At 39.9% G+C, this 22563-nt stretch overlaps 1 protein-coding gene across 1 annotated transcript in view; it reads left to right on the top strand.

Annotated features, from left to right (window-relative positions):
• EDIL3 (EGF like repeats and discoidin domains 3) overlaps positions 1-22563 on the top strand; it is a 234899-nt gene that overhangs the window by 186305 nt on the left and 26031 nt on the right. Inside the window, 1 exon segment of the mRNA XM_033086417.2 lies at positions 887-1071. Within this exon segment, the coding sequence (XP_032942308.1) occupies positions 887-1071 (185 nt within the window).

The raw sequence follows: 22563 nt of genomic DNA, 5'->3' as shown, positions 1-22563 counted from the left end.
CTGATTTTTTTGGTTTAAATCTTAAAAACCACACTGCTCATCTGCCTTTTTTTGGTTCCCAGCCCTGTTGTTTCAGTTCTGCCTCAGCCTTCTTCGTTCTCTCCTCTGCATCCAAATGTTCCTCCCACATTCCCAGCACACAGCAGCAAGGCAGAGGAACACAGAGCCACTTATCAATTTTTTTTAATCTTTTTTTTCGTGCAGAACAGAGAAGGGAGAAGCCCAAGATCTGTCTTTTCTACAGTCAAAATAACTCAATGGTGTGGGATGCCCACAAACAAATAAGCCATTACTTATTGATTTCTCCTAAATGATATCCTCCTACCATTCTTCCTCCTTCACAATGGTTTTTCTGTGGCCTCCCCCTCCTTCAGAAGAATTTGGGCTTTCTGGATTTTTACCTAGACATTAAGTTATTCAAAAGTGTATGAGAGCTCAGTGCTTTTTAATATTTTACTTCAGCAGTGGTTTTAAGAAAAAATAATGTTTCTTCAGTAAGCAAACACATGGTTGATGTGAGGTGGCATAAAAGCATGAGGAAAATCAACCTGAACAGGGGAAACAATATTTTTATGCAGGAAAGCAAAATAAAAATAAGATAAGCACAGACAAGAGGCATCTTTTCATTTTGTTTCGCCTCACAAATTTACGCCAGGATAAAATATGTTGAATTCTCTATCTTGATTTCGACTCACCCTACCAATTTTTGAAACAAAGTGCCTTAAATTGACTATTTTTCATTTATTTGTTTTCGAGCTCCTTCCACAATAGTCTTGATTACATCTCTTTCTTCAAGCACTGCAGGTTTTCTCTGCCATGACAGAAAAACCCAAACCCCTGGCAGAGATAAGCAGGTAGTGCCACTGATCTTGCCCTGCTGTTCCAGGTTGCTCTGAGCCCCTGGGGATGAAATCAGGACACATCCAGGACTTCCAGATCACTGCCTCCAGCGTTTTCCGTACCCTCAACATGGACATGTTCTCCTGGGAGCCCAGGAAAGCCCGGCTGGACAAGCAAGGCAAAGTTAATGCCTGGACCTCTGGCCACAATGACCAGTCACAGTGGCTGCAGGTAAATTCTCACGTGGATTTTACCAGGTGTTTGTATTCATTGTGTTCTCTGTGTCCTGGTTTGAAAGGTGTCTGCTAAGGCAGGAGCCTCTTTTTGAAATGGAGAATGTAAACCTTGCCCCCCCACCAAATTATCATAATTTTGAAATTAAGGTGCATTCAGGCAAAGATATGGGAATTAGGAATAACAGTTCTTTACTAGGAAAATTAAAATAGAAATACAGCACTACAAAGAACAAGCCCCAACCCCTGCCAGAGTCAGAATCCAAGCTGGTTTTCCTCTGGGATCCAGTGGGAAAGGCTGCTGTGATGTTCCAAATCTCAGATTTGATCAGGGTAGGAAATGCTTGGCTCCTCCCCTGGCTGGAGCATCTCCCCATGGGATGATGGAATTTTATCAGCCATGCCCTGGGACTCAGTGGCCATGAACAGGAGAGATCTCCTGGAGGCAGGATGGGCTGTGGAGAGATAAAGAACACTGCCCCAGCTGGTTTAACAGCTGTGCCATTAACAGGAGATATCCCACAGGGATCAGGATCACTGCCCCACCTGGTTTAATAAATGGTGGCAGAATACAAACTTTTGGTCACATCCTGCATTGCAACCTAAGACATTCAGTTTTAAATTCAAATTCTTCTCTTTCCAAGTGCAACCATCCCAGCTCTGCCTCAAGCTCTGAAAGCCCAACACATCCTCACGTTTTTTGTTATCACAGCTGCAGGAAAATCTCCTCAGGGATGCCTCCACCGGCCCCAGCTTTCCTTTGTTAATGAACAAAAATGGTAGTTGCAGGCCTGTTTCACTGAATTTCCCTCATTTGCTGAGAGAGATGAGTTTATTTTCCTCCATTCCACCCTTCCAGGGCTCCCTGGTAAAGCATATTTACTTTCAGCTCTGTGCAGCTTAGCGAATCCCACGCGTAGAAATTATCTTTGTCTAATTGAGGCTGCCCAAAATTTCCTCCTGACAGGGCTCTGAAGCCAGCAGGGCTGATGCAGCACCTGAATTCATTGCAAACCTGTGCACAGGCATTGTTTTCAGCCCAGGAGTGATTCATACAGCTCGCTAATGTGAGAGATTTCAATTAATTACCTGTGTGGAAGGTTGTTTGACCAGCCACTGACACATTTACATTTTTTGAACTGTTGAAAATAGCAGTGTTTTCAGTCAGCTGCCACTTTGCAGTGCAGTTCTCAGTGGGAAGCCTCAATAGCACCAGACGTGGCTACTAACCCCCTGCAATCCCTTCACATATAAATTATGACATATTAGGTTTTTTTGCCTACAGTTGCTAAGCAAGTTAAGAATATGATTACTGTTTTTTTTCTTTTCCTCCCAAGTTTACACACTTTCTGTAAAAGGAAGGAGAAAATGCCCTATTTATTTAACTTTGGAATGGCTAGAGACCCTGGAATCTGCTGGAATTTTTTTTAGAGCAGTTAGTAATTTCTGGAGAGGATGAACATTTCATTGCTGTGTTTTATGGTGGAAAAGCAGATGAAAATATTTCTCCACAGGAAAGAGAGGTAGCTGCATCATATTTTAGCCTCATTAGTCAAAACAAGGGTGTGCAGAGGCTCCACAGAAATTTCCTGTTGTGTGTTCTTGCTCCTGTGGATGTCAGTGTATTTTTAATTAACTACAGATGGCAAGGGGCTGCATAGTTAATTCTTGTATTTTCAAATTTTTCATGCTGCTGTGAGTCTTTCTATATTTGAATTTACCTGAACCTGCAAATTTAACCTGACCAACTGCACAGTCTCTGCATGTCCTTGAACTGTAAGGAATAATTTTTACTGTCTGGTCAAAAAGAAAGTTGTGAAGAAATACTCATATTTTAGTTAGTTTGTCATATGGCTATTATTGAATACAACAATTTCATGGGAATATTAACAATCTATCCTTCCCTGAAAATCATTATACATTATGATATTTCCTCAGGAAAGGATCTGAACATTTCATGTTTGGGAAGAAATAAAAAACCCCAAAAATAAAAATAAAAATAATACCCCAAAAAAAAAAAATAAAAATAAAAATAAAAATAAAAATAAACAAAAAACCAAAAAAACCCAAACTAAAATCCAAAAGACATTAAATCCAAGTTTTTTTTAGTGGTTAAGGTGGTCATTAGCTTCTGCTGCAGGCTGGTTATTGTGAATTCAGTCCATGACTTAAGAGAGTCTCATATGCTTCAAATGTAGGCAACAATTCTGTAACAGAGACATGTCTATCACTTGAATTCATCTGTTCATTTTTGTTCTCCCTGCTGGTAGCTCTCTGTGGGCTTTTTGTGGTTTTTCCTTTCCTTAAAAAGCAGGGTATTATATTGAAGCCTTACAACACATTGACTGAAAGGTTTATCATCATGCTGCTGCTTCCACTGAGTTTAGTCAAAACACATTTGTGAGGAAAAGAATGTGAAAGCCAACGGATGCCCTACAAAAAATTGTGGAATTGTGGCCCAGAGTGATTCCATAGTGCCCTGAAATGGGATTAAAGCCAGACATTTACCCCAGATTTCTGGATTTTGCTGGCTTACCAATATCATATTTACTATGTCAACTTTCCAAGCCTTTTGGATGTTCTCCCCATGCGTTTCTTGCTTCATATTTTCTAATTTTCACTAGAAAACCTGAAAAAATGGGGGGGAAAGCCTGCTGTCTGCCTTTTAGGATTATTCTTGGGGCATGTGGATGGCTTGAACAGGCCTGATCTGACTAAATGCTGTTTTTGGGATATCCTTGCCCAAACACCATGGCTTTCAACAGTTTAAAAGCTGCTGTGCTGACATCCATCTCAGAGCACCTGCTGTGATAATGGCTGCTGAGAGGTGATGTTTGAGCCATGCATCAAATGCTGCTTGCACTTTTGGATGAACTCTGCAGAGGAATTCTCCTCTGTCGGGAGCTGGGGCTGTTTTACTCAATTTTCTCTCAGAAAGGATAACTCTGAATCTTCTATGCATTGTAAAATGCAGACATTAGCAACTAAGGTCTTTGTTTTGAAGTGTTTTGGGTTGCTGCATCCATAATTTAGGTGTAGGAAGTATTTTCTGTCTCCAGGCATAGAATGTGCATTTCTGGGGACAAAACACTCACCTTAATCATGCTGCAGCTGATGAAAATCTGCTGTGACTTAGACTCTGTAAGCTGCAGATTCCACAAATAACATTTATTTACACCAAACACCACCACTGACTATGAAAAAAATGTGTTTTCTTGACATGGAGAGAACGTCAAACACATGAGATTACAGTAATTTCACAATTATAAGCCGCACCATTTTGACTAAAATTTTGATCCAAACCCAAAGTGCGGCTTATAATCAGGTGCAGCTTATATATGGACAAAGAATGAAAAATTGCTGTTTTAATTTGGAGGACAGGTGTCTGCTGAGAAAGGTAGGAACTTCTCTTTGAAATGGAGAATGTAAACCTTGCCCCTCCCTCCAAATTATTAGAATTTTGAAATCAAGGGGCTCTCAGGCAAAGATATGGGAATTAGTAATAACAGTTCTTTACTGGGGAAATTAAAATAGAAATACAGCACTACAAAGAAACAAACCCCAAACCCTGACACAGTCAGAGTACAACCTGACACCCGTCAGGCAGGGTGTTGGCAGCAGTCCCATTCCATGGTGGCTGCATCCTCCTGCAGTGACAGATGTGGCTCAGTTGGAGCAGTGCTCCTGTACAAGGTGCAGTTTCCCTCCGGAGCTCCAGTGGGGATGTGGAGAAATCCGGTTTTCCTCTGGAGTCCAGTGGAGAAAGGGTTCCCTTAGTGTCCCAAAACCTCTGTTTTTAGCTTGGTAAGAAATGTTGGGCTCTTCCCCCTGGCTGGAGCAACTCCCAGTGGGATGCAGTAATTTTATCAGTCCCACAGTGGGACTCAATGGCCATGAGCAGAAAATGACTGGCTGGAGGAAGGATGGGCTGTGAAAAGATAAAGAACAATGCCCTGCCTGGTTTCAATGGATGGCCCATTAGCAGAACATCTCCCATGGAGATCAGGATCACTGCCCCCACCCTCAACAGATGGTGATAGAACAGACACCTTTTATCACACTCTGTATTGTAATGTGCGGCTTATAATCAGGTGCGGCTTATAATCGTGAAATTACTGTACTAAAATTGTACATTTCTATCTCTGTCATTAACTTGGGGCTGAATTCCCACATGCTTCCTCATTCTCTTGAAGAGGATGCTACAAGTTTTTGGGGTGCTCAGGCTCCTTCTGGACACAATCCAGGATTACTCTTCCATTTTCTCACCCCACTTCCCATTCCTTCAGCTATTTGGCATTAAAGGATATGATGGAGAACTCCCTACCTTATGCCCAAAATGAGGCACTAAGGCTGTAAAGATTTTTTGGAAAGAAGTGCAACTTATGTTTCAGCTGATTGAAAACCTTGAAAATAGATTTTTCACCATTAGAGATCTCATTTTCTTAGCTCAAAAGAATTAACATTTTCCTCAAAATCCATGCTCTACTACTAATTTTCTGCTAAACTGTGAATTCTTCTGCTAACTTCATAAATTGTGAAATCAGGGCAGCAGCTTAAACTCCCTTTTCTTAAAGTTAGTGAAATTCCAGTGTGTCACTTCATTTGGGGTCTCCTCCCTCTCAACCATCCCCTCTGCATAAATTGTTTAGTGTGCTGTCCTAACTTTGCAACCACACCAGGGTATTTTCAGTATTTTGTCTTGAAACTGATGATGTGCTGGGTTTGGTTTTTTTTGGCTTTTTTTTGAAGGGAATGTCAAATTGCAATGTTTCTCCTGCTGATTGTGGCACCAACTAAGCATATTAGAGAGAAAGCATTTGGTGACAAACAGATTGTTGGAAGATTGGCAGAGCAACTGTTATACCTACATGTTTTAAAGATGTGGTGGTTGCCAGTGGTGTAATAGATTTGGGCTGGGTATTTTCCTGCCAAACTAATCTCCAGTATTAGACAATAATACTGAGATTCTTTATCAAAGCCATTGGATTGTCTCAGAGCTGCAATCAAATTATTCTTTCACTTTAATGCATAACCATCTTTTTCACATCAAACTGCCTCTTGTTTGAAAACAAAGGCGAAATTGCATTCCAAATAATTATCCACTTTTCATTACACAAATACAAAACGCATTTCCATCATGCCATCATAATATCTACTTATATTCATTTTCTAGCATTTATTTACAGTGGTTAAGCTTCCAAGTGATCAAATCAAAGAGTTGTTGTTTAAATGCTAAGCCAAACCCAGCTTCTACTCTTTTTTTAGTTTCCAGAAGTGGAAATGTGTCTTTACTCTGCCAGCCACAGAGAAAGATGGACAAAATAAATTAAATTATAAAAGTTTTTGAACCAGGAAAGTTCATGAGGTGACTCTCTTTTAATATGGGAAGAGAACATTATTTTTCATCTAGTATTGGTTAGCTGAATTTGTTTCAATGCTGGCATTCATCTGTCACTAAAAAATAAGGAATTTTTTTTACTCTTTTCCCCCTTTTTTGGATGTAAGAATGTGTTCATTTGCAATGAATTCTGAAGAATCTTTCTAGAAAAAAAATCACTATACCCTGGCAATTCAACAACTCATCTGGAGATCTGCTCAACAATTCAAAAAGGGAAAGCTATGTGGATAGTTTAATTGACTTTTGAAAATTTGTGTCATTAACCAAACAGATATATTTACACCAGTAGCGGTTAAAGTGGCCAAATAAGAGATTTATGTGTGGCCTCCAGTTTAAATGTTTTAACACCCACACCAAGTAAAAAACAAAAACACACAAACAATAGAACCCACAACAACAAAAAAAGCACACACCAAAAAAAAAAAACCCAAAATAACAGAAAAATAGAAAATGCTTAATTACATCTTAATTAAGTAAGGGCTTGAAAGACACAAAATTGGAAACAAAACCAAAATTTGTTTAAGACCAATCTGATAATTAACACAATGAGGAAATTGCGTGACTTCTGGAGGGGTTGGATTGCTAAATTTTAAGTGGGCTTGGAGACACAGAGTGTTCTGCAGGAGCTGTGAGCTGAAGTATATCACATTATAAACTGAAGACACCTGTATTTCTCTGCTGCTTTAATAAACCATTGCTGTCACCACTAGGCCACAAAAGAAATCAATGTTCTTCACAAGAACAGCAACAAAAGTGGTCTCTGCTTCTCCAGATGCAAAACTGGCACTGGTTTCTCACTAGAATTCCTCAAAATTCCAAAGTTCTGGGATTTCAGACAGCAAAATGAGAATTGTGCAGAGACTGGCCTCTTTTTGTGCTTCCTATTGGGATAAAAAAATATATTTACAGCCACCCCAAGTGCTGACCATTTTATCTTCCCAATGCAAAACCATCTTTTTTTTCTGGCAGCTGTCACTTCTACTTGAAGGACTCAATTTGGACACTGAGTTTTGGCACCTCCTTGCTCTTGTGCCTACCCTGAGTGGCTTCACAGTGTGATATTTTGTTCAGCCTGGCAGCTCACAGGATGCAGCAGTATCCCAGGGCAGGTTGGGAATAAATTATTAACACAGATCTTTCCCACTCTTTGCCAGAACACTTGCTACAGATAAATTTTCCTGCAAAAAAGCAGCTAGTAGTATGAAAAGGGAATAATGGGCAAAGAACTCTGAGTGATTTAGTCAAAGACAAAAGCAGATAAAGAGTGATGCCCACTTCTAATTTGCACACTGTTGAGTTTACTGACTTTGCATTGCTAGGCTAGAATGTTAAACAGGTCACTTTATTCACTTCTTCAATTACCCATAAACCACAGATTTTGCAACTAGATGGTCACTATTTGCTTTTAGGACAGTGTGCAACTCAAGGTGACAAGATGAACAAAAAGCTGTTTTCCTTTTTTTTCCTTTTTTTTTTTCTTTTTTTTCTTTTTTTAAAATTTTTTCCTTTTTTTTTTTTTTTTTTTTTTTAATCATTTTATGTTGCCAATCTTTTTTTAGCAGAACACACATCTTACAGAAATGGTAATAGGAGCTCTGCCTTAATTTCCTACTCAGAGTTGTCTTCCAGCATTATTTGATGGCCATTCCAAGGGTCTCAGTCTAACTCAGTTTTTCTCCCTAAATCATTTCTAATTAAATGCATTATTCACATTAATAATGTTACTAAATTGTGCATTTCAGCATTGCCCCTCCTAAATTGCTTTTGACTTTGCAAAGCATTCCTCTGCAATTCATTTTATGGAAATGTTTATAGTAGTAATTGAATTTAAGCCCAGAAATTAAATAAGGCAGCATAAAATCTTGGTTTATTTTCCCTTTCAAATGCTTTATTCAGGCTGTATTCTATCACTTAGGTAGCAAAGTCTGTAGAATCATTGATTTTACTCTGGCAAAATACAGAGGGATTGTTAGAAGGACAGACAGAGTGTGGGAGCTCTCTGCTTGAAGTTGTCCAGAAAATGGGAATCAGGCATTTATTCTGTGATAAAATTTTTTGTCATGTCGCCTTCATAGAATCGTCAGGGTTGGAAGAGATTTTTAAGATCAACAAGACCAACACCACCACTGTATCCCCAAACCATTAAACCATGAACAGGAACAAAGACTCTGCCTGAGCTGTAATTTAGCTGAGGATAAGAGTTTATAATAAAAAAAAAAATTGCTGTGTTTCACGAATTCTGCTCTTTTCCCTGAATTATATTCCCCACTCTCTCCCAGTTAAGCCTTCTGTGAAATCTGAGGGGTTAATTCAGCACTCCAGAGCCTTTCTTTGACACATAACAAATTCATCAGCACTAACAGAAATAACTTGGGAACTTTTCCTAAGCAGTGGAATCCTGTACAGCTCCAAAGAGAGTTCTGCCAGCTCCCTCGCTGGCTCTCAGCTTTTCTGTGAGCATCCCTCCCCTGCAGATGAGAGTTAAATTGAGTAATGACCCATTTCCTATTACAATAACAGGTTTTGATCTTGCCTCAGAAAATCTGGGAGTGTAAGCAAAAACCGCCTGGTTGTTGTGAATTTTGATGTACGTGGGATCTGAGCCTGTGGTTTTTTTTGTCACTGTGGTTTTTTTCCAGTGGGAATGTTGGTGTTACTTAATAGCTGCACCTTCTGAAAACACAATACATTAAATTTTAATGGAAGGATGTTAGTTTTTTATTGTTCTAAATTCCTGCCTGTTTTACCAAGCTATCATTTCCACTGTCTTGAAATGATGTTGTGTCTCAATTTCTGAAGCAGAGGTATATTTCCCTCACCTTCCCTTAAAAAAAAATAGCAACACAATTGTTTGGCTAAGAACACAGAAAGAAAGGATCCAGACGTGTTTCTTATTCGTGCCCTCTGCTTCCATGGTGGTGCTTCAAAACTGCATCCACTTTTTCCTAATAAAAGTGTTTGCTGTTTTTGTTGCTACCCCTGAATTGGTTTTTGACTCTAGCAGAGCTGGTCACAGTTGTTTCATCTGAAAATGACAGAGAGAACCAAAGTGACCTTGTCAAGGTCAACTATCTCTAAGCAGCAAAAAGTACCTGATGTAAACACAGATGTGGAAAAATCCTGAGCACAATGAGGGTGAAATAATGGAATGGATCCATACCTAGCTCTATTTTCCAAGAACTTGATGCTCTGCTAACTGAGATGCAATATTTTTTATTGGCCCTGCACATCTTTTCCCAAATATTATTTTTTGACTAAGCAAGATGCTTAATATTTTCTTCACGTATCTGCCAGTATCTCATGAGTAAAATATACAAGGGTCAAGGAAATATATTCTTGTCTGAATAAGCTTCAATTTTGCATTCTTTTCATGCCACTGAAAACACAGTGAAGCTTTATTGTGAGATTCTAGTTGGCTTCAGAACATTTTTGTTCAAAACCTGCTATTCGTTTTTGTATTCCATTTCCTTCATAAAGGACACAGAAACAGATTGATTCCTATCTTGTCAAATGGGGAGCAGAGATAGTATCTTTTTAGATAAGTAAATAATGAAACTGAGACACAAACATTCAAATTAATCTAAATTTGAAGGTGGAAAAACATCTTGAATCCTTCTTCAGAGGAGGGGAAAATGTGCTTCAAACCAGGCTGACATTTACCTACCAGAAAATGAAATAGTCACATCTCAGCACGTTAAAGCATCGCATAAAGCAGATATGAGCATTTCCCTGTCGTTTTCTGAATATTTACCTGTTCGTTACTTCCATGTAGTTTCCCCTAGTAACACCCTACTCAGTGTTGATCCAAGAAGAATACAGTAATTTCACTATTATAAGCCACACCATTTTGACTAAAGTTTTGGTCCAAACCCAAAGTGCAGCTTATAATCAGGTGCGGCTTAAATATGGACAAAGAACAAAAAGTTGCTGTTTTAGTTTGGAGGACAGGTGTCTGCTAAGAAAGGCAGGAGCTTCTCTTTGAAATGGAGAATGTAAACCCCTCCCTCCAAATTATTAGAATTTTGAAATCAAGGGTTCTCAGGCAAAGATATGGGAATTAGGAATAACAGTTCTTTTCTAGGGAAATTAAAATAGAAATACAGCACTACAAAGAACAAACCCCAAACCCTGACACAGTCAGCGTACAGCCTGACACCCGTCAGGCAGGGTGTTGGCAGCAGTCCCATTCCATGGTGGCTGCATCCTCCTGCAGTGACAGATGTGGCTCAGCTGGAGCAGTGCTCCTGTACAAGGTGCAGTTTCCCTCCGGAGCTCCAGTGGGGATGTGGAGAAATCCGGTTTTCCTCTGGAGTCCAGTGCAGAAAGGGCTCCCTTAGTGTCCCAAAACCTCTGTTTTTATCTTGGTAAGAAATGTTGGGCTCTTCCCCCTGGCTGGAGCAACTCCCAATGGGATGCAGTAATTTTATCAGTGCCACAGTGGGACTCAATGGCCATGAGCAGAAAATGACTGGCTGGAGGAAGGATGGGGTGTGAAAAGATAAAGAACAATGCCCTGCCTGGTTTCAATGGATGGTCCATTAGCAGAATATCTCCCACAGAGATCAGGATCACTGCCCCCACCCTCAACAGATGGTGATAGAACAGGCACCTTTTATCACACTCTGTATTGTAATGTGCGGCTTATAATCAGATGCGGCTTATAATCGTGAAATTACTGTATTTGGCTCTTTTTTTTGTTGTTGTTGTTGTTTTTGATTTCCATGTGAAGCCAGGTGTGTCTCCACAACAATGTACTGTGCAAGACCCTCTTTGCACTCTGCTTAATAACATTCCTCCTGCTTTCTCCTCAAGTAAAGCAAGAGCAGTTTCCCTGTCAGAAAACATGACAGAAATGAAAATCTCAGCAGAGAAGAGACTTTAAAAGGGAAATCACTGAAGACACAGAAATACTGCTGCTAAACATTTCCCCAATTATCTGGGTCTTGTTCAAGAGCACCTTGAGACTTGTAATATAAAGTATCACAACAGAATTTCATCAGAATTTCCTCACTTCTATTGTTTTTTTTTTTTTTTGGCTTGTGTTTCTGCACATCTACTCACTCAACAGGCATAAAGATATAGAGACACTTTTTTTTCCAGAATGGAATTATGTTATTTAATGTTATAAAATAAGCCAGAGAATTTCATATTTTAAAGAAATACAAGCTTTGAAAGTTAGTCCTTGGGATTACAAGAACTTCCTACTTAATTATGTACTATACATAACCAAGCCTTAATTGCTTTTGTTGTTGGAGTGATCTCCTTAGAAGCTTCATGTTTAATTAACCACAAGATATATTAATCCTATTTCAAGCCATCCTTTCTTTGTTGTATAATTAAGCAGAAAAGTATTTTCACAATTAGAAATTAATTCTATATATAGCCAGTGAAAAGGAAACACCTCTGTAAAGAAGACACAGATCTGGTTTTTTTCCAATGACAGAAGTAAAAATATTTAGATCCATCTTAATGGGTTATCTTTATAAAGAGTTAATGAGAGCTGCAACACACCAAAACTATTTTCAGCTAAGAATTATTAAGAAGAAAACCATCAGAATATCCCTTCAAGACCTCACTGCAGATGGTTAATGACCTCCCTTTGACAACATCAGAAATTCAAAGGCTTGATATGTTATTTATAAATATTGGAACATGCCCTGCCTGCATGTTCCTTCATCTGAATTTATTTTTCTTTGACTTTGAGATGCTCCCAGTTTGTCCTGTTTATACTTTGGCAGTGCTGCCTCAAACACTGCTACTAGAACACGAGATAAAAAGGAACTGTGAGCTCAATTTTCCACTTTTGTGCAGAATCACAGGATACAGGGAATGGCATCCCACTGCCAGAGGGAATTAGGGGATCTTTAAGGCCCCTAATGGCCAAAAAAGTCCTAAAATTTGCACTAAAAAAAAAATTAAAATACAGTAATTTCACGAATACAAGCCGCACCATTTTAACCAAAATTTTGCTCTCATTCCGGAAATGCAGCTAATACTCAGGAGCGGCCAATATGTGAATAATTTTCTGACATTTTCAACCCCGGGAGTGCAAACCAAACAAGTGCAAACTGCAAAGTCGAGCTCCTGCCAGTAAAACCCGGCATTTACGCGGTTGTTACAAATTGATACTCTTTTGAGCGGCGGGTGGAGCTGCTCCGTGCAGGCAGCACAGGGGGTGGGGAAGGTGGGGCAGCTCCCTCCTGCTTGCCCCGCGGCTTGGAGGAGGCAGGGGCAGCTCTCTCCTGCTGGCCCCGCGGCTCGGGGGAAAGCGGGCAGCTCTCTCCTGCTTGGCCCCGCGGCTCGGGGGGCTCCCGTCCCCGCGTGCTGCTGCCGCAGGGGCAGGTAGGCTACATCCCCAGCTCCCATCACCGCCACAGGTGCTGGCGGGCTCTGTGCCCCCCCTGCCGCCGCGGGGCAGCGCCGGGCCGGGGTGACCGAGCCCAGCGGTGGCGGCGGCCGGCCCCGAGCATCCCCGCCGAGTGGCAGCGCCGAGCTGGGCCACCCAACCCTGTTGGCAGCCCCAAGCCTGCACAGCCTGAACTGAGCCAGTAAACCCCGCCCTGTTGCGGTTCTGTTACTATTTGGCAACTTTGTTGCACGCGGGTCCTCACTGCAAACAACAGAGCGGCTTATACTCGGGTGCGGCTTATTTACGGACAAAGAACAAAATGTTTGCCAACACCCAGCGATGCAGCTTATACTCAGTGTGGCTTGTATTCATGAATTTACTGTAGTCCCCAAAATGAGTGAGATTCCAGAGATTCCTGGGGTGGGGAAAACAGGAAAAAGTTGGGAAGCACTAGGAACAAAATCTAGGGAAAATCTGAGTTTAAATGGCAAAAAATACCCCAAAAAGTCACTCTAAAATGGCCCTAAAATCTGCACTGAAATACCCAAAATCTGCACTAAAACACTAAAATGAAAGGCCTCAAACCCAGCAAGGTTCCAGGGATTCCTGCGGGTACAAACTTGGAAAAAGGCTGGGAAAAAAATATGGGGGGAAATCTGACTTGAAATGGCTAAAACCCCTCCATAAATCACAATAAAAATGACCAAAAAAGGTCCTAAAATCTGCACTAAAACCACCAAAACTGGTCCCAAAACCCAGCCAGATTCCAGGGATTTCTGAGGAAAAAAAACAGGGAAAAGGGAAAAAATCAGGAAAAAGTCTGGGGAAAAAAATCTGGAGAAAATCACAGGCTCAGCCTCAGTTGAGGTTTTGTGTTGCTAAGGGAATATGACCCTGAAAATGTGAGCATCATGATTTTTATATTTTTTTAAAATAATTCTGATGCAATTTTCCATTTCAAAGATACACCATAGACAAAATACCAGAGATTGAAGGAAGGATCTTTTGAGAATTTTGTATTTCTGAGATTTTTTTTCTATCTTTTCAGATCCACCTTTTTTTTTTTTTTTCCATTACAGTCGTTTTAATTTTCTGATTGCATTGCACTCCACTAGAAAAACGCCATTAAAAGTTATCTGCTTTTAGTTTCAATGAAAGAATAATGACACATTCTGTTAGAGCAGGAGAGGATGGGTAGTGAAGGACCACAGCACTGTAATTTTCTGACCCTCTGAAAAGTTAAATTTCAAGTGGAATAATGGCATTCTGGGGTAAGTGGAGCAATTGTAAATAAGTGCTGTCATGTTCAGTGGCATTAGCTCTGTGATTTAAATAATAATAATAATAAAAAATCTGTCATCTATTACGATATCTCACTCAGAAGGTGGAAATTGTGCCTAATCAATTTGCATTGCAGTCCTCCCACACTTTCCTTTCCTTTTCATTTTGGTTGAAATGAGAACTGAACCCTGGAAATTAGGTTTTATTTCTTGCATATAAAAGATATAAGCAAGTTAAACTTTAATGCAGAAGAAAATAAATGAAAACATTAAAATTAATTATTCAAATTTAATCTGCTCCTCAGTTTTCCAGAGACATGTAAATCTCATTTTAGGGTGGCACTTTATGCCATTTAGGCAATGTGGTCTTTAAAACTGAAATAGGGACTCTGTGAGGAACTTTCTGGACAATTTGATCATCTGTCACTTTGCCTTGTGTCATTGCATTATTTCACAGATTAAAGGAATGAGCACAAAAATAAACTCAATGCCATGGCTCTAAAAAGTACTTAGCTAGTGTATGTTCAGATATGGGGTTTTTTTTTCCAATTTGAGTCAAATCTTCTTCGTTTTCTGTAGGTACCATGAACAAAAAAATTCAGAAAAAGTGGGTTTGGTACGCAGTACAAAGCATTTGTCACAATATAAGAATTAAATGGTGTCACAGGAGAGCAGCAGGTGGCAGGTTTATGCAAATTAAATCAATATATTCACACTAAGAGCTCAGTCTAGTGGTGTAGTCCATACCAGCAGACTGTAAGAATTTAGAAATTTTATGCTTTCTGCACAACAGGAACTAGAGGGTATAAACTGGTTTTAGAGGTTGGTTTTGCACAGAGTAGGACAGACCAGAGACAATCTGAGAAACAATTTGATTTTGTGGCTGTGAGAAGGAGATTTGTGTCCAAGGAGAGAACAGAACATGATGCATTCAGTAATTACAGGAAGAAACCCACTGGAAATTACTAAATGGACAGAACAGACGAAGCTCAAGGAATTCCCTTATCTGAAAATTAATTTAAAAATGTTTCTGTGTGTGCATGTGTGTATATATATGTATATATGCATGGATATGTTTTGCCTTTTGAATGTGGGGTGGATTTTTGTTTGGTTTTGGGGGTTTTTGGGTTGGTTTTTTGTTTGCTTGCTTGTTTTTTGTTGGGTTTTTTTTTAATTACTATTTTTATTATTAGTAGTAGTATTTATTTTTTTATATATTTTGTGTATTTCTGTTCACATGTGTAACCTGGCAATCAAAATACTTTCCCCCACCAAGCTTGCATAACTCCATTTATTCAGGAATAAAGTCAAAAAGACTGATTTATGGATGCTACTCTAGGTTTATAGAGCTTTCAGGTGTATTTCTGCAGAATCATGTCCTGTAACTGTTGTTCTGGTTTACCATGGTTTAACCAAAGTCATCATTATTTTTAGTTGAATCAATTTTAATTGAATCAATTTTAGTTGAATCAATTTTAGTAAAACTCTCTGACAGGTTTTTTGGGGCTTTTTTTTCATTTGTTTGTTGTTTTTTTTTTCCAGTACTATTGGGCTAATAATCTTAAATACATCCCTCCAAAACAATTTCAATTCTACAAATGGAAGAAAAAAAAAAAAAAAAGCAAATTTTTGCAAAAAATTAAAAAATAAAATAATAAGAAAAAAAATATTGGGGGCTGGCAGTGAGGGCAGCCTGACTGTGTGGACGGATGACATGAAGCACTTGGGATTTTCTTTCAGCAGATCTGCAGGTTTCATCTGTATCACTGAGCTGAAAAGTTCCCTCAGGCACTGGCAGGTGGACAAGGAGGGTGATAAGTACCTGGTGCCTGCCAGGGAGCTTCCTCATATCTTATAAATCCTCTGTGTGCATGCATTCCTCCTTTGATTCCTGCATTTTTCATCTCAAGCACTCTGCAGTATTTCCCATTTTATGGCTGGCACACCTTCTCCAAGGAATGGATCACCTACATGGCAATTAGGCAGCCAGGAGAGTGACACATTTTATATTATTGCTATTAATTATTATTAATAATTGTTTCATTATTCGTATCTCTAACCCTTTAAATTACCATTATGTCTGTTGGTGTCAAGTGATCCTCACAATATTCTTTCTGCTATGCAGTAAAATTGCACACAGGAGCTTAAACTTCATGAAGAAATTGAAATTTACTGTGTAGATGGACAGAAAATAGAAGAATTTTGGAGAGTTACTAGCAGTCAATCAGATTTTAAAAGTACTGGCAGCTGCTTTGGTTTATACAAATTGCAATAGTTTTCATCCTGGTTTAAATACATAATTGGAGAGCAGACAAGATGCTGATAGCAAGATATGTACAAAAAGCTTAATTTACTGCAACATCCAAACGTGGTTTTGGCACGTTGATGAGTGAGTAACCAAGGCACAGACCATAATTGGCTCTGTCCATTGTAAATGTTAGCAGGGTGAAAAAATTGAGATTTAAAATTTGATTGTACCAAGAGCCCAAGAGCCTCATTTGTTTTGGTTTTGGTTTAATTTTGTTGTTTTTTTTTTTTTTTAAAGATTTTGCACCCTGAAAGACAACTTCAAATATTTCAACAAACGCCAAGATACTTGTAAAAATATTTAACCTTTCACATTGAGACCATCAGTGCATTTGCATTTTTATTTTTACTGAGTTTTTATGCGCACTCAACATGAAGTTTGCTGCACGACCTAATGAGCTGCTCCTGATTAGCTGCATCACAGGGGGTGAAGTGGTGACTTGTTTTTTTGCAGGATGCATCTGAAGCATGTTCAAATGCTCAAACCCACTGATCTGAAGCAGCACATTAGGTTGGATGTTCTATTGCAGTCATGCGCTGGTCACCCTGCCAGAATAAAAATTAAATCAGAATTACCCAGGGGTGGTAATGTTGTCACTAATGGTGTCTGTGTTTCTTTTCGAATTCATGGGGAGGTTTTGCTCAATAGCTGTAATCCACACCTTTGCACTGCTGTCTGCCATGCCAAAATTGTAGGATTTAGCCAGTTGATACGGGTATCCTGAGGTGCATATTGATTTTATAATATAAGTGTGTCACTTCCAAGACAAAAAAGGGCAGAATCTTTTAAACATTTTTCCAATTAAAAGTAACACCAGTACCAGACTCATGTTAACTTAAAAGCTCAGTCACACTGCAGAAATATTCAATATAGCCTACCTGCCTTGAGAAATAATTCATATAAAGATATCTCTGCTGTCTTGAGACAGCAGCAGCCTGAGCTGTGCTGCCAGCATCCTGATTTAGTTTTTTTTTGTGGGTGTTTCATCCCCTTAAAACAGAGGTTTGCATTTACACACCTTTACCACCTGTCCTATTTCATCCCATGGTTTCACCCACCTCAGTGATGCCACATTTGGAGGTGCAGGATTTGTCAAAACTATAAATGTATATATAAAAAAATATATAAATTAGCATTTAAACATCAAAAGAGAATCAAATTATGAGGCTACAGAAGCTTGAGCATTGAATATTCCAACACAGGTAAATTTAACATCAGGGAAACGATTTTGCAGAATGTTGTATGATAACTGCTCTATCTTTTTATTTGTTACTTTAAAGACCAAATGCAGTTATGTGCATTTAATCTCTGGCTGTGTCAACACATTTCTAACCTGTATTTAAATTCAGGTGGGTGCTTGGTGGGATCAGCTGTCTGTGGGATGGTTTATGGTGGGGAAGGTGCTGTGGGTTACATTTTAAGCAGTAAGTCAAAAATAATGAACAGCACTTTCTAAACACTTTCCTTTGGGAAGTTCTGGTTTTATGCTTCAATGGAGTAAAAAAACAAAACAAAAAAACCAAAAAAAACCCCAAAAAAACCCACCAAAAAACTAAGAGTTTAATTTTTAAGATAACTAACAAAGATTACAAGATGGATGAGGAGGGGACTGCATGGCTGTCTTTCAGTAGTAAAACAGTTTTGGAAAAGAATTATGAAACTAATAGACAGTCTGATGAGAGCACTCCTAACTGAGCAGCTGAGGGAAGGTTAACCTTTATATTTTTTACCTGTCACTGGTGGTGTAGCTGCTGCCACAGCTCCCAGCATTGTTCCAGGCAGTGGAACAGGAGACAAGCAAGGCTAATCTGTGTGCTCGTGGGAGCTGAGAGAGTGAGGCACAGCATGTTCCCCTCTGGAGCCCATGAAATCCACACTAATTTAAGATCAAAGGCAGAAGAACATTTGTGTCTTGTGGTTCCTTGCATCAGTTTGAGGGAAAGAGCCAACCTGAAACACAGGTGATACACCCACAGTTTTTTGGGACTTTTTTTTTAGTGCTGCTATTTCTATTTAGCCATGGATTAAATTGCAATTTCTTGGGGTGGTCTGGCAACACATCAGCTGTGAATATATATGTACACATACAGTAATTTCACTATTATAAGCCGCACCATTTTGACTAAAATTTTGGTCTCAACCCAAAGTGCGGCTTATAATCAGGTGTGGCTTATATATGGACAAAGAATGAAAAGTTGCTGTTTTAGTTTGGAGGACAGGTGTCTGCTGAGAAAGGCAGGAACTTCTCTTTGAAATGGAAAATGTAAACCCCCTCCCTCCAAATTATTATAATTTTGAAATCAAGGGACTTTCGGGCAAAAATACGGGAATTAGGAATAACAGTTCTTTACTAGGGAAATTAAAATAGAAATACAGCACTACAAAGAACAAACCCCAAACCCTGACACAGTCAGAGTACAGCCTGACACCCGTCAGTCAGGGTGTTGGCAGCAGTCCCATTCCATGGTGGCTGCATCCTCCTGCAGTGACAGATGTGGCTCAGTTGGAGCAGTGCTCCTGTACAAGGTGCAGTTTCCCTCCGGAGCTCCAGTGGTGATGTGGAGAAATCCAGTTTTCCTCTGGAGTCCAGTGGAGAAAGGGGCTCCCTTAGTGTCCCAAAGCCTCTGTTTTTATCTTGGTAAGAAATGTTGGGCTCTTCCCCCTGGCTGGAGCAACTCCCAATGGGATGCAGTAATTTTATCAGTGCCACAGTGGGACTCAATGGCCATGAGCAGAAAATGACTGGCTGGAGGAAGGATGGGTTGTGAAAAGATAAAGAACACTGCCCTGCCTGGTTTCAATGGATGCCCATTAGCAGAATATCTCCCACAGAGATCAGGATCACTGCCCCCACCCTCAACAGATGGTGATAGAACAGATACCTTTTATCACACTCTGTATTGTAATGTGCGGCTTATAATCAGGTGCGGCTTATAATCGGGAAATTACTGTGTATGTACATATCTATGAGTTGTTTGCATGCAGAGATACTCTTGGAACAACAAGGGTATAATTTAGTGCAGATAAAATTATCAGCATTTAAGAAGGGAAAAAAAACTATATGTTGTATTGCTTCATATTGATTTGATATTCTGTTTAGAAAAAGCTTGGCTCCTGAAGGAGTTTGTGCAGATAAAAATATATATTGCAGAGCTCTATATTAAGTGGTACATAAAAAATGCTGGCAAGTCCCATCTCATTTATTTTAATTCAGTGCTTTCTCCTCAGAAAGGTTAGTCCCATATTTCTCCAGGATCATTACATTTCATCTGCTGTGCAGAAATAAGCCTGACTTTCTCTGATATGCAGCCTGAGAAGCCATAAACAAATAAAACAGTGTTCCATATGCAGAACCCTCCTTTCTGTTGCAGTGGCAAATTTAAGACACTTGGGACGTGACTTAAGTGTAGCACAGAACTTATCAGCAGCTTAAAGGCATTTCCAGTGCCCAGTAAAACTTTATTTGTCTTATTTTTGACCTAAAATATTTCTTTTTTTAATTTCAGAAAAGCCAAAATTCTTGTTAATGCATATAAAAATGGTGCAGGAAACAACAACAAAAGGAGGCTATTCCTGCAACATTCCAAAAAAATATTTGAGGGAGCACTGATGTGTATAATAAATAACATATCACCTGCATGCATCAGTGAGGATGGAGCTGGGACAAGGTCTGCAGAGAAAATGGATATTCCTTATGGGACCAGCTGCTAGGCTTGCTGCCATCAACAGGAGGATCATATCCTTAATTTCCCCTTCTCTCAGGGATGATTGAAACATTCCTGGCTGCCAGTGGGGTAGTGCAGGCCTACAGAAGGAAACGTCAAGCTCAGTCTAAATAAAAATCATGTAAATAAAAGTTTCAATATTTCACATGGAGGTTTTTTGAAAACTGTATCATCCACTTGGCACTAAAATAAAAGTTCTCCAGATGGGGGTGTGAACTCTTTGTTGTAAGTGCCTCAGGTAAAAAAACTACAACATCCTCCACAATTTTATTTCAATTTTTTAGCTACATCACCTTTATTGCATCTCCAGGTCTTTTGATTTCCTCTACTCCAAGGATTTCACTTTTGCTGCTTGCAACATCTTTTTTTTTTTTTAAATCTGCTTCTAATTCCACCTAATTGTAGTTGAATTTGTTGAAAATACTTTTACAGTAAATTCACGAATACAAACCGCACTGAGTACAAGCCGCATCTCTGGGTGTTGGCAAATATTTCGTTCTTTGTCCATAAATAAGCCGCACCCGAGTATAAGCCGCTCTGTCATTTGCTGCGAGGACCCGCGTGCAACAAAGTTGCCAATTAGTAACAGAACCACAGCAGGGCGGGTTTTACTGGCTCAACTAAGGCTGTGCAGGCTCGGCCCGCTAGGGGCTGCTGACGGGGCCAGGTGGCCCAGCCTGGCGCTGCTGCTTGGCGGGGCCGCTGGGGGCCGGCCGCCGCTGCCACTGGGCTCGGTCACCACGGCCCGGCGCTGCCCTGTGCTGGCAGGCAGGGACGGAGCCCCCCCCACTCCCGCGGCAGCAGCGGCGGGTGGGGATGGAGCCCCCCACCGCCTCCCCGAGCCGCGGCAGAGGTGGCCCGAGTCACCCCATCTCTCCCCGGGCTGTGGCAGAGGAGGGAAGGAGGGAGCTCTCCCGCCTTTCTCCCCGCCCCCCATGCTGCCTGCAGACAGTCAGGCTCCACCCGCGGTGCAACAGAGTAGCGATTTGTAACAATCGCAAAACGCCGACTTTGCAGCAGCTCGGCTCGGCACTCTGGCTGGCACTTCTGAGGTTGTAAATGTCAGAAAATTATTCACATATTAGCTACTCCTGATTATTAGCCGCATTTCCGATTTAGGAGCAAAATCTTAGTCAAATTGGTGCGGCTTGTATTCGTGAAATTACTGTACACCTCTCTACAGAACATAAAAATTCCCTATATATTTCTTCCTGGCATGGGGGAAGAGAGTCCTCTGGTAAGGGCTGGTGTCAGCGTACAAATAATTTAGAATCCTAAAGTAAAATAAAATTAAGAGGCATTTTGGGGAGAATGCACATGAAAACTCAAGAGAAACTTGACAGATCAGGAAAGCCATTAGGCAAATTTAATTATTAGTTTTAATTAATTAGTTTTAATAATTAGTTTTGATTAATATTATTATTAGTTTCAATTATTAATGTTTGAATATGTGTAAGTATATATTCTTCTGTGTATGTGTGTGCACATCTATGGATGATGTAGAAATAGATGATATAGAGTTAGATAATATAGATATAAATTATAGAAAGAGATAGAGATGATAGAGATGAGATGGAGATAAAAATAGAGATGATGGCAGAAACAGAGACAGAGATAGATGATAGAGTTTAGAAATAAACAAGAGTATTTCTATAATAAAACAACATATTTTTCTGATCACAAAGGACTTCCAGAACACCCTGCAAATGCACTGAGTTTCCTCATTCAAATTTGCTTTTTTTTTTCCAAAAGTTTGTGCTAGAATTTCTGTCTGGGTTTTCCATCCCAGCCCCTGCCCACCCTGGGAACAATTCCTGCCCAAAATCCCACCCAGCCCTGCCCTCTGGCACTACTGACCCTTGCAAAAAGTCCCTTTCCTGCCTCCCAAATATCTCTTTCAAACGAAATTTCATAATTTGCAGCCATCACATGACCATCCTCTCAACCTCTACAACAAATTACTGAATGTAAAAGATGATACCAGCATCCAACAACCTGATTGCATCTGTAATCCTGGAAATACTGGTAAAATATTGTCATGTTTCTGTTTATTGTGCATTCAGGAATTATTTACCTGAGCCACAGTACCTCAAGTAATCCCAACTTTTATGAGCTGCTACTCACTTTCTACTAAGAAAATCAATTTTTTTGTGTAGTAGAATTTTTTTTTTCCCATTCTGCCCTGTTGCTGTTGCTCACAATATGGATCATTTTCAATGGAGAGGCACAAGGCACTTCTAAATCAGGGTAGCCCTTAAGTGTTTATAGAATCAGGGAATAATTTAGGTTGGAAAAGAGCTCTAAGATCATCGAGTTCCCCCAGCACTGCCAAGGCCACCTCTTGTCCATGTCCCCAAGAAACACATCCAAATGGCTTTAAAATCCCACCAGGGCAGCCATAAATTTGTCCTCATACCCAATATACAGTAA

The sequence above is a fragment of the Catharus ustulatus genome, assembly GCF_009819885.2.
Source record: "Catharus ustulatus isolate bCatUst1 chromosome Z unlocalized genomic scaffold, bCatUst1.pri.v2 scaffold_26_arrow_ctg1, whole genome shotgun sequence".
In the NCBI taxonomy this organism is placed as follows: Eukaryota; Metazoa; Chordata; class Aves; order Passeriformes; family Turdidae; genus Catharus; species Catharus ustulatus.
The sequence above is the reverse complement of the archived record's forward strand: the minus strand, read 5'-3'. Positions and strand labels throughout refer to the sequence as shown.